At 36.7% G+C, this 12,007-nt stretch overlaps 1 protein-coding gene across 11 annotated transcripts in view; it reads right to left on the reverse strand.

Moving 5' to 3' along the window:
- The window catches only part of VPS13D (vacuolar protein sorting 13 homolog D), a 191,016-nt gene that overhangs the window by 89,555 nt on the left and 89,454 nt on the right, over positions 1–12,007 (reverse strand). For all 11 annotated transcript variants that reach the window (XM_030537965.1, XM_030537973.1, XM_030537971.1 and 8 more), the window contains 9 exons: positions 11,833–11,956; positions 10,597–10,832; positions 8,928–9,036; positions 7,303–7,466; positions 6,462–6,570; positions 3,157–3,336; positions 2,711–2,827; positions 2,232–2,381; positions 786–935 (listed from right to left, as the gene is read on the reverse strand). In XM_030537965.1, the coding sequence (XP_030393825.1) occupies positions 786–935; positions 2,232–2,381; positions 2,711–2,827; positions 3,157–3,336; positions 6,462–6,570; positions 7,303–7,466; positions 8,928–9,036; positions 10,597–10,832; positions 11,833–11,956 (1,339 nt within the window). The remainder of the gene's footprint in view (positions 1–785; positions 936–2,231; positions 2,382–2,710; positions 2,828–3,156; positions 3,337–6,461; positions 6,571–7,302; positions 7,467–8,927; positions 9,037–10,596; positions 10,833–11,832; positions 11,957–12,007) is intronic.

The following is a 12,007-nucleotide window of genomic DNA, read 5'->3' on the forward strand; positions in this document are numbered from 1 at the left end:
TAAGTTTCATAGTAGGCCTTAAGAACCAACCGAATTTTGTTACTGCTGTGAAGGCTAGGATTAGTAAATAATGTTATATATAAACTATTAACATTTGTAGTTATGCTTTTAAATGAGGGCTGATGCTACAAGGTGGCAGCTGTTCATCACAAGGACCAGGGGAAAAAATTTCACATTATATACATCATGTAAAGCATAACACAGCTGATCCTGCCTATTCATTATGGTAAGTGGCGTGGAGGGGGGGTCTCTCAGTTCTCTGAGGCATCAGTTAGTGGCTTGAAGGCTAGATTCTAGATTTGAAGCACTCAAGGTCTGGTCTAATTTGGCAACTTCTGCAATTCCATGTACTGTTATATGTAATATTCTTCAGATGACTAATTAAACTCAGGACTTTACTGTCATTCTTGATGGTGTTGGAGTGGAATTTAAAGATATTAACTTTTTTGGGAGAAGAGCAGAAGATGACCCTAGGGTCCTGGCCAATATTCTCTCCCTTAATAAACCAGGTTCTAAAATTTAAGGGAGAGCTATTAAAGAAAGTTAAATGGCTCCCACATTTGCCCACAAAGTCACTGCACTGTTATCAACTCATCAACTGCAATGTACTTTAGGATACTTAGAGCATTAAAAGGTATGAATGAGAGAGGTCCTTTCAGCCACAAAAAACTAGTACATCTGCACATTTGATTGAATTTAGACTACTTACAGTTTAAAAACTAGGAATAGGTAAACACTCTTAATAAACACACCATCATTTGAATGCTACAATAAAACTGGATTACCTTGTATATATCAGTTAGTGCATTCTTACTGGGAAATTTCATTGCATTTAATTGCACTGCAGGGCCTGTCTCAATTGCTTCATTTTCATTGATTTGGGGTGTCAGAAAGAGCATGAAAGGCTGTGTGGTACCAATGAGCTGATTATCCACCTGCAGAATTAATAAGAAAGCAGAAGACTGTGACAGCTCCTCAGCATACATAATGAAATCTAAGCTCTCTTTTCAAATTGAAAGATAAACGTTTGCAAAAGGGGTGGGGTTGTTTGTATCTTGCAAACAGCAGACACACAGAACACACTATGCACATTTCATTTTTCTTATTCATCACTAAAATCCTTCCACAAGTGTTCAGAAATACCTCTCCTGTGCCAATGTTGTTACAACTAGCAACATATACAAATGTGCATGAGTATCTTGAAATGCTAGACACCATTAGGTAGCAGAAAATAGATCCTTAATAAGCTCAGCAAGTTGGATCTGAATTTTTAAAGGCATAAATCATAAAGCATTTATTGACAAAAGATACACAGAATTAAACTGCTTCCCAGTTTTAAGTCTGCTTACGATAACCACCCTGTTTCAATTTACACATGGTATTCTATAAACACACACAGCTGTCATTAACAGAACTTAAATATTACAAATGGGCTTAGAAATACGTGGAAGTGTTTTATTTTCTCAAAAATGAGGCCAAATTGGACAAATTGGTTCCTGAGCCGTGAATATGAAACACTACAATGGAAGAGGAGTAAAGTGGCACCCCCTAAAGGCCAAGATCTAAATTCTCCTCTCTCAGACAAACACCATCTGAATAAAAACTGCAAGAATGTCTCTTAAGCTTCTGTCCTACTTTGACCTATATATGGTACTATACATACCACTGCTACCACCTTCAGAAGTTGATTTCTCATTTTTCAGCTACAGCACCTGATGATTTTTGTATAATAGTGAACAGCACGGGGAGAAAAGTTTTTTGCAAAGTTTATGCACGTTACAAAGATCCTGACTCATACAACAGATAAAATTAAAAAGGAATGGAAAGACTAAAGCAATAAATATATTAGTGTCTCAACTACTGGTATATGACAGAGGACAATGAAAAAGCACAGGTGCAAAACATTACCACTGGATCTGTGAGCAAACAAAAAGAGGAAAGAATAGACTGAATCCTAATGTTTTACCTGATTTAGGGTAGTGAACAGACATATTGACCAGGATATTAGAGCAAAATTCTGCTCTTATAAGAAGGTGACTATGACACCTTTAATGTCGATATGCTGCAGACCAGACCTGGGTTTTTATTGTTTCATCTGAAACACATCACCTGACCCTAAGCATTGTAAACTGCACAACAAATCAGTACTTTATTACGTATGGACACACAAACATCCATTGCATTTTACATAAATTATGAAAATGCACAAATTTGTTCCAAAAATAAGTTACCTGTACATCCTGTATACTGAGCTCAAGCACCTGACTGGTTGATAACTGTGTGTAGTGAACATTAATTCCAGTGAGGCTTGCAAACACCAGCTCTTCAGGGACTTTGTTAACTAAAGATAATCCTATTCCACCTTCTAATTTCACTAACACCTGAAAACACAAAAACAATTAAAAAAAATTCTAGATGCCATGCACACACACACAGTTGGCTAGTACATTTATTTAACTGTTTTAAAAATATACTCATTGCTAGCCAAGTCTTCAAATACATATAGAGGTCCTACACTATACAACAAGCTTGTGTGACAAGCTGAATGACCTGCTACTTTCACTGCTGAAATTCAGTTTAGAGTTTGGGGTTGTGACAATGAAAAACAGAGTAAGAGGTCTGAATAGTGATGAAGATTTATAAAGGACAATATTGTACACACCCCTCCTTTATGGTAAAAAATAAAGCCCTATCAGTTTTATCATCTTACTTCCAATTCTTGATCTGTGTCTGGATTTTTTAACTTGCGCAGATCTTGTTCCGTAACTGGAAGTTCACCTCCTTCACATGATAAACGATCATTTCTACGTTGGTTAAAATCTGTTATCTAAAACAAAATGAACTACTAAGAACTTTTTCTTATTTATGTATAAGAAGAGAAATCAAGTATATGCTATCTATCTATGGTAGGACATAAGCTTTACACTAAAAAATACAATGGCAACATTTCTGATCAAATCTGAAACTAATTCTATATTACATGAGATTTTTCCCCTTCATGTTATTACAAATTAATACAATGCTCTACCACCTCTCTTTTGCATAAGAATTTACAGCTACATTGTTATATCATCAAAAATATTCCATACATTAGCGAAACAGCAGAAAAAAAAATTAATGATGACACTGTGTCCAGAATTTATGAATAACTTTTACCTGAAGAACTCGAGTTGGCCCATCTGGGACAACTCTGACTGCCAGTACTCCTGACCCAGGCCTCATCTTCTGGTTTATAAACTGCTGTTCAGGTGGAATGGGCCCCAAAAGCTCTAGAGACATATCAGGACCAAGAACCACTTCAGCCCCATCAAACAAACCTGATATTCCTCCTTTTGCCTAGAAAAAAAAATATTAAAAGCATCAAGTAGAAACACTGAAATGGTACAGAAGTGCACAGATAATGGTGTGTGAATAATTTTAAAATGTAGTTCAAAATCACTTCTCTTCTATAGCTCAAGTTATTTCAAGCGACTGAAAAGGTAATTTTTTTTCTCTCTATTTATGCAGCTGGAGAAAAGAATCCACACCTGATTTGAGCAGATGGGCAGTTAAGCCAACTGTACTATTTAGACAGCAGAGGTGTAAGAGATGAAGGCTGCAACAGACGCTGTATTTTATGTTACTAAAGTTTCTGGTAAGTGAACTTAAGCAATTTGGAAGGTTAAAAAAAATAGTCTGGGTCCATGATTAAACGTTCCCCTTGCATTTTCAGAACTGAGAATGGGATCAAAGCCCTGCTCAAGGTGAATGAAGGTTCTTCTTAAAAGGTGTTCTGCAAAGGGACAGAAAATTTCTTGCATCTGTTTTCTAATCTTTTATAACAGATCCAGAGTTAAGTCCTTAATAGTGGAACCTCTATCTCTTTGGCTGCTTCAAACTGACAATAGAGGAACACGCTACCACCACCAATATGCAGCTAAGGTTGGATTGTCCACTATAAGAGGGATGTCCTAGCTTCTCAGTTTCCACAGTAGACACAGATGTTACATCAAAGCAATTCCAATGTACTGCATAAATACACCACATGTAGGATGTATACAACTTGCATGTATATATTACAAGCACGCTATAGTACACATAGAAAGCCAATATAACATTGTGGAAATTACATTTTGCAATTTAGTATCTTGACAGATTGTATGTATTTTTTCCCCTCAAGAAGCCAAAAAAGTAATTAGACCATACTGAGGATTAACTGCTCACTACATTTTTTTTTTTTTTTGTTATTAAACAAAGTCAGTGGAGTCATAAAAACAAGGAAGTCCAGAAACCTGCAAACACAGGCTTAATTTATATGGTTTTAAAAAAAGATTTCTCCTGTTTAAAAAATGGTTTTGAATATGTGCTCTTGGATTGCAAACTTGCACAAGTTTCAACACAATGAAAACTTGGCTACCCAAGTTTTGTTCATAAGGAAAGTGCCAGGAAAATGGATGGCAAAGGGAACTGACTATGGTCTGTAGAGCCTTCCTATGAAAGATAGATTAATAGTGGCTGGAATTTATCACAAACTGCTTGATGGCCAAAGTGAAATCAATTTGATGCTCTCAGTCTAGTTCCCAAAGGACACACATCCACATAATAAATACATCAGATTGACACAGATTGGCATCCTTGTTGGTGGTCTCAGCCGAGAGGCTAAGAAGTGAATGAACACCGAGACTGAATTACACTTTCATCTCAAGAAAAATCTCTTAAGATCAAGATTGAAACACATTGGCAGGGGCAATGTGGGAGTGTTTCACCGCTGTTGTCCTTTTTCTCTCTCTTTCCTAGAGACAGAGGACTTCAATCTCCAAGATTCTCAATCTTGCACCTTTGACAAGCATAGCATTCACATAAGCTTCACCAGAACAGAATTGCAGACAGTCTTAAAAGGCCATTGTGAAACACAATAATATTTTCCATAATTTTTATCCTCTCTGCTTGTAACAAAAGAGATTTGTTTCAAGCTTGAAACTGGATCTTGACGGAATATTTCCTCCTCCATTGCATGCACATGCTGTTTTGTTATTATAGGATTAGTCATCTGCATGGCAGAGATGCTGGTGTTTTGTTTTGAATGAATAAATATAACTGAAGCAATTGTTTTGGAAAAAACAGCACATAAAATTACATGGAATTTAGAAACAAGAAAAAAAAGTCAGGTCAAATATAGGGCTCACAAATCTTGACAGTGTCCCTTTAATCACGGAATTCTGAATAGTGATGCTATTATCCTATAACTTACAAATTCATTCCAGATGCATAATATAATAGTCAGTCTTTGATTAAAGGGCTCACATAGCAAATATCATACTCCCTCTTTACACTAAGTCAGGGTTGATTTCTATTGTTATAGCTTGCACAACATTGTCTTTGAACATCATTTTATTATAAAATATCAACTTAGCACAATCATATTTATCACAAAAATCAAACCGTTTTCTACTGCAAGAGGTAGTATACGTACACAGAATATACCTTCTAAAAACTTTGTAAACAAGATATAGATAAATATGAGTAAAACAGAAAGATACAAAACACACAGTAACAGCTACAACAGATCATAAATTTCAACATTCTTTACCTTTCACAGCCAGAATTTCAAAACAACGTCTCACATTTCTGAGCATGCACCCTGCATACAGGTATCAGAATTTATCAGATGCAAATGTATGTGTTAGTTGTTTGAAAAGTACATGTACAAATGCCATACAGAACTTAATAAAGCATGCATGACTGGAAACAAGGTTGAGGTATGAAAGTCACACACAACTCCAACTGACATCAGTGGGTTGTGGGTGCTCTGCATCTCTGAAAATCAGGCCCTTAGGCCAAAATTTTCAGATTTGAGTGCCTTAAGTTTGACACCTAAAACCCTATTTTAGCAGTGATGTGCAATTCTGGCTTATATTAACTTTTAGTGGATTTAAGTGTCTAACTGTGGTACCCAAGACTGAAAACTCTGGTTCCAGTTTTCCAATTTGTTATTTGCAAATCCATAAAGATAGGTTGCCTCATGTTTAATATGAGAGGGGAAGCCATGTTAGTCTGGATCTGTAAAAAGCAACAAAGAGTCCTGTGGCACCTTATAGACTAACCGATGTAATGGAGCATAAGCTTTCGTGAGTGAATACCCACTTCGTCAGACGCATGGCATGCATCTGACAACGTGGGTATTCACCCACGAAAGCTTATGCTCCAATACATCTGTTAGTCTATAAGGTGCCACAGGACTCTTTGTTGCTGTTCTCATGTTTAATGAATTTTTACCAATAACAATATGTGAAGACAATTAAAGGTGTTTCTTAAATTTACATCATGTGATTTGCTACTGGAATCTTTGGGTTTTTTCCCCACCTCTTTCAAGGGTTGGTCTTTTAAACAAAGCTTGTAATACCACTAGCCCACCTGATTTGGACATCAATCACCTCAGCCAGCAGTCAAAAGAAGTTAGATGTAGAATAATTAATACTGACCTGTACAACGAGGCCATGCATACCACAGGTTAACTTGCCATCTCGAAAACTCCACGTCTGAGTAGTACTGCGCCTTCGATCTGGCTTTCTCAGCATCAGGGGCTCATACCTGAAAAAACCAAGCAACAGACCAAAAATTTCTACTTTCAGATTCCATTGTTGGGGAGTTTTTAATTAGTCATGCATCCCTATTTTGTTCTATTCTGGCTTCCTCACCCTTAGCTCTTGAAAGTATTATTTCAGTTTGCTCCTGCTGCATTGCATGAACTGTCCATTTATTTAAGGGCAAAGGCAACCAATAATATGCGTGAAACACAAAAGAGATACAATACACACATGAAGACAAGCAGTATTTAGTGCATCAGTAAGGCTGACAGTCTTTAAGAGTGAAGTACTCTATTTATCCAAAGGGACAGATAGCCCAAGCAATGTTAGATGTATCTCCATCATGGCTGGAAAAGAGCAATTTTGGGAGTGGGGTGGGATAATTCAATCCATGTGCCCTTTTAATATTTAGCCTTTGCTGCTCAAGGGCAGTCAGTCAGTGCCACTTGTGGTGGTGGTAGTTTTGGTGATGTGGTGACTCGTTCTCAAGGAATTGTTCCGTGACAAAACACTTCCAAGATGGTAACTTCTGGGTTTTACCAGCTCTGGCTGGATTCAAACTGGTGGTATAGCAGTGACAGGCTATGAACACAATTACTGATCCCTCAAGTCATCCAATTATCTAATGTGGGTATTTTAAACATCTTAGACTATTTAACTTTTGTAACTTTTTACAGTTGTACACTCTTTTATTTTTAAATCTGTAACAATTAAATAGAAATCCTATCCAGAGAACCTGTTATCTGTGACTGCAGCCAGGCCAGCAATATCTAAAATCATGGAAGAATCAACGGATCGAGGAGAAGAAGGCTTATTGGGGTTATGAGGAACTGAGGAACCTTCATGGCAAAGCATGCCGGTGCCAGTCATTCTCCAAAGTTGAGATCGCTTCCCTGGCTCCTGTAGCATATGCATAAAAGATTAAGTTGATCATAAATAATGCAGAGCAAATAATATATATTTATATTTAATTACTGTATTCGTTAAGTGATGACATTTGGAATGACTTCCATATCCATGTTCACAGCCCTGATTTAAAATTAGGTGCTAATAGTACATATTAAAGTCTACTGCAAGTATCAAAACATTGATATCAAATGTGCATAAATCCCACACATATTGGTAAATCTGAAATACTGTCCAATAATGCTTCTATTGTCAAAACACGTGCTATATTTACATACATTTCTTCATTTCTTAAAAAAGTTTTGTTAAGAAATAATTGGCTTACTCGCATTGCCATCTTCTTTTACAACAAAAGGACTTCTTGTCCGCAACTTCATCACCACCTCTAACTTCATAACCACCTTTACATTTCACTATAAGCCAAAAGGCATCTCATCTCTAAATGTAATGTTTCTTACTACTTTTATTCTGATTACTCCCTTCTCTTTCTCTATCTTTGACCTTTATATCTCTCCCTCATCAGTGCATGAAGGTACTTGAACTTGCTTCAACAGAAGATTTCTAGTTTCTTTTCCTCAAATACATTCACCAATTTTTCTCCTCTGTCCACTCCCTTAATTTCCATACCTGGCTTCCCAGAAACCTCTGCTCTTCTATGCTTTTCTCAGAGCAAAAATATCTGCAAGACCCATATCCAAATCTGTCACTATACACTTCATTCTTCTTTTGATCTCAGTCTACCATCTTTTCCCTTAAACTCCTCATTGGACCATTGCAACTACTGTACTGTTGGCATCCAACCATCTCCTCTCCAGATTATCATTCCTACAGCGTATAAGCAAGATCACCTCACTTAGTGATCTTTATTGACCTGTATCAATTCCCTTCTCCCAATGAATACAAACTTCATGTCAACCAACTATTTTCAAATCTTTCCACAGCTTTGGCTCCACTCACTCTCTGGACCCAACACACACTACACCCCCTCCACTCCCCTCAGTGGTACCTTTTATTCTGCTAGGTCTGACCTACTCTGATCTCTTCCTTCTTCGCTATTAAATAATTAATAAGTGCTATAAAAGAGTTAAGTATTATTATGATCATAATGAAAGGATCTTTAATTACTTATTTTGCCTATAATAGATTCTCTCTGTTCTCCATCTTACAGAGGCTACTAACCTTTACAAATCCAAACCTAAAACACCACATTTCCTCTGTTTCCTTTTCCCAACTCCCTTCAGCACCTACCCCATCTCACTCTTTTATAGTCAGTCTATTATATTATGGACGTTGCATTCTTTTTTAACAGAATATAAAATATCTTGCAATACTAAATACACAACTAAAACAAAGTATAATTGGGTAATATTTAGAGCAGGGTTCTAAAGTGTCTGTGCTACCAGGATCATACAGCAACAACGTCCTTAGTGAAATACTATTTTCTGAATCTCATACCTTTTTCTTTAGTATGACTCTCTGTGTCTTTGGAGACACATCCAGGACAAGCTCTGCACAAGCAACATCTTTATTTGAAGCAACCGGCCTTCCAGTTCCCTCTTGCAAACTAGAATTGCAAGAAAATCCAACATGCATTCAGATACATTCCTATACAAAGTTTCTGTCTCTTCTGAATACTGAGTCAGAACCATACCTAACTATTAACAGGACAACTTATGCTTGTTCTTCACTACACATTATGTAAATTTAAGTCAGGTTACCCATTACACTATTTCCCCTCATTTTTGGAATTATTAGGGTAAACCATAAACATATGGTATTTACCTTATTAAAAATGTTGAGTCTGGAATTAGTAATGGGAGCTAAATGTCCAACTCAGAGTTCAATTTGACAGACAGATTAATGTTTTCACTGCTTACATCAATATTGGTAAGGCAGAATCAATATTTTCATCAAAAGCCATCTTCAGTGCTCTATAACTCAGTTACACAGGCGTATCTGGACTGAAACGCAATTAGTAAGTTACAAGCAAGAGCTGCCCTGTGGCAGTGCTCTGAACCACCATGGGTAACATCAAGTTTTGGATACATGTCCTAATCGTTCATTCCCTTGGATGGCAGATATTGGGGTAACTGTGGATACATTAAGTTAAATCCTCAAGGGGACACTACAGGAAATGAATAATGCCAAGCTCTTCATCTTTCAACAGTTAGACAGAGAGAGGAGATATTGATCAAAAGAAATCATATCCAGAAGAACTGGTGGACAATGTGCTTTGTACATATGAACACCCTAAAGTCCATTTAATATTTAATTCACATTTTAACTAATCTTGGCTCAATCATGATAACAAGCAACATATACATGTAGTGACATCTTCCATTATAATCTATAGTAACAAAGATGTTATAAGAAGGCCTCACTCAAAGATCAATTCCCCTCTATTTGAGATATTCAGTGATACTCAATTCAACTGGAGACATCACAAAGAGCAGATATCAGCTCAAGACACCAGGTCCTCATCTCACTTTTCTCAGAAATCAGTTCTCCACCTCTAACTTCCATTGGATACCATTACTAATCTACCTCCCACCCACGTTTTCCACCATGATCTAATCTGGTATGGAACCAGATCTTTCTTTCTTCCACTGCTGCTTCCGTGGCTGAAAGTACTACAACTCTGTCTTTGCAATACCAGAAAAGACTCAATGCTCTAATATCAATGACAGCTTGAGGTTAAAAGAACTGAAAGACCAGTACTAATTAAAAGTAGAGATTCATTCTGTAAGAAAAATTTCATCATGTAAGCAGCATACTTCATGCAGTACACCAGCTACTCTTTAAATGTATGTGCTGTGAGTATTAATTTGTTTGGCAATACATAAAAAAGTTAAGTATCACAAGACCATGTGAGATAAGCATCATATTACCAAATTTAGAACAAGAAATACAACACTGGAATCCTGACTCCCAGTCGTCTTTTGTAACTAATAGGCTCCTCTTGCTGATCCCGTAGCCAGCTTAAGTTTATCAATATGTGACATCCTTACACAGATAAGCACTGTATAACAGCAACAGTTTTTAAAAAGAACAGCTTTAATTGATGGCTGAATAGTCACCATTTGCTTTTAAAGGCTAGTTTCAATATAATATGAAAAAGAGTTACCCTGAGAAAGTATACGTAGCAGCAATATAAATGAAATTTTCATAATAAAGCTGTTTGCTGTCTTGAAAGTCATTCATGCTGCAGGTAATTTCTGAGGAGCCTGCCCCTTTAACTGTTAGCATGATAAAAGGTGGTAGGGTGGGTTCATCCCATGCATAATCCAAAGAAGTCATTGGCTTCACTTCAGTGCAGAGTCTGGGCTCTGCAACACCATGTTGAGTAAAAACAACTGGGACCTGTAATAATGAAAGAAGACTTTAGAAAATGGTATGTGTAAGTGATTCAGGAGTCAGCTGCTATTACCAGCGTAGTTCCGGGTTGTGATTTTTTAGTTTTTCCAGCAAGTTAGGTGCATTCTATATATCATATGTTATTTCCCTGAAATGACTAAAATTTATTCCACACCATTTCAATTTTTGCTTCCTTCGTATGGTTTAAGAAATTTTATTTCTTCACACGTCTCAATATTAAAGTTTGTCTGATGATGAATGTTAATATAATTTCCACTTATAGAATATCTTTCATCCAAAGCTCCCAATGCCTTTGATCCTCTGGGAGATATTATTTTATATATAAACAAGCTGAGGTCTAGCTAAGTTAGATGACTTGCCCAGGGTCATACAACAATTCAGCATCAAAGCCTGAAATAGAACTGGGTCGCCCTGAATCTCAGTCTCCTATTCTAAACACAAGACACACTTCCTTGTAGGATAAAAATAAGAAAGAACTTGTTTTTACAATTGCTAGCATGGAACTTAAATAATGCCTCACTTTAGGCATCTCCAGTGAACAGGGTGTAGGACTGAGAATCAGGAGGCATGGACTCTATTCCCAGTTATGCTATTAATGTGCTGTATGACAGAACAAGTTAAAAACCAACTACACCTCAGTTTCCCCATCTGTGAGGGTAACGATACCGACCCCCCTTTGTAAAAGAGCTCTGAGATATATACATGAAAAACAGTGTGTGTGTTTTTCAGGTATAGATTATAATAATAAATGATTAATAATAATTCAGTATGATGATGCTTTCTAGTAAGAAGCTCAGTAACACGAACTTGTTCTAAAAACTTAAAAGATTTGAATGCTGAAATATACAAATGCTTTGCACTATGTGACCTTTCCGATCACTTCACTGGATAAACTGATGCAGCTCTTTTACAGAATAGTTGAGAACACATCAAGTACACACAATCAAAATTGTTCTTACTTTTCAATGGCTCTATAGCTCTTTACCTTGGAAAAATTGTCTATGCGAAAAGGAGGTGGTAACTGATCAGTGTCACCAAATGAGATGCGGTATGTGGCTCCTCGAAGGGTAATTTCAACTCGTAAAAAGTAACATTTTCCAAGCGTGTCTCTGCAGAACATTAACAAAACACCATAATACATTTAAAGCATTCATAAACTG

This window comes from Gopherus evgoodei, chromosome 18 (assembly GCF_007399415.2).
Source record: "Gopherus evgoodei ecotype Sinaloan lineage chromosome 18, rGopEvg1_v1.p, whole genome shotgun sequence".
Taxonomy (NCBI): domain Eukaryota; kingdom Metazoa; phylum Chordata; order Testudines; family Testudinidae; genus Gopherus; species Gopherus evgoodei.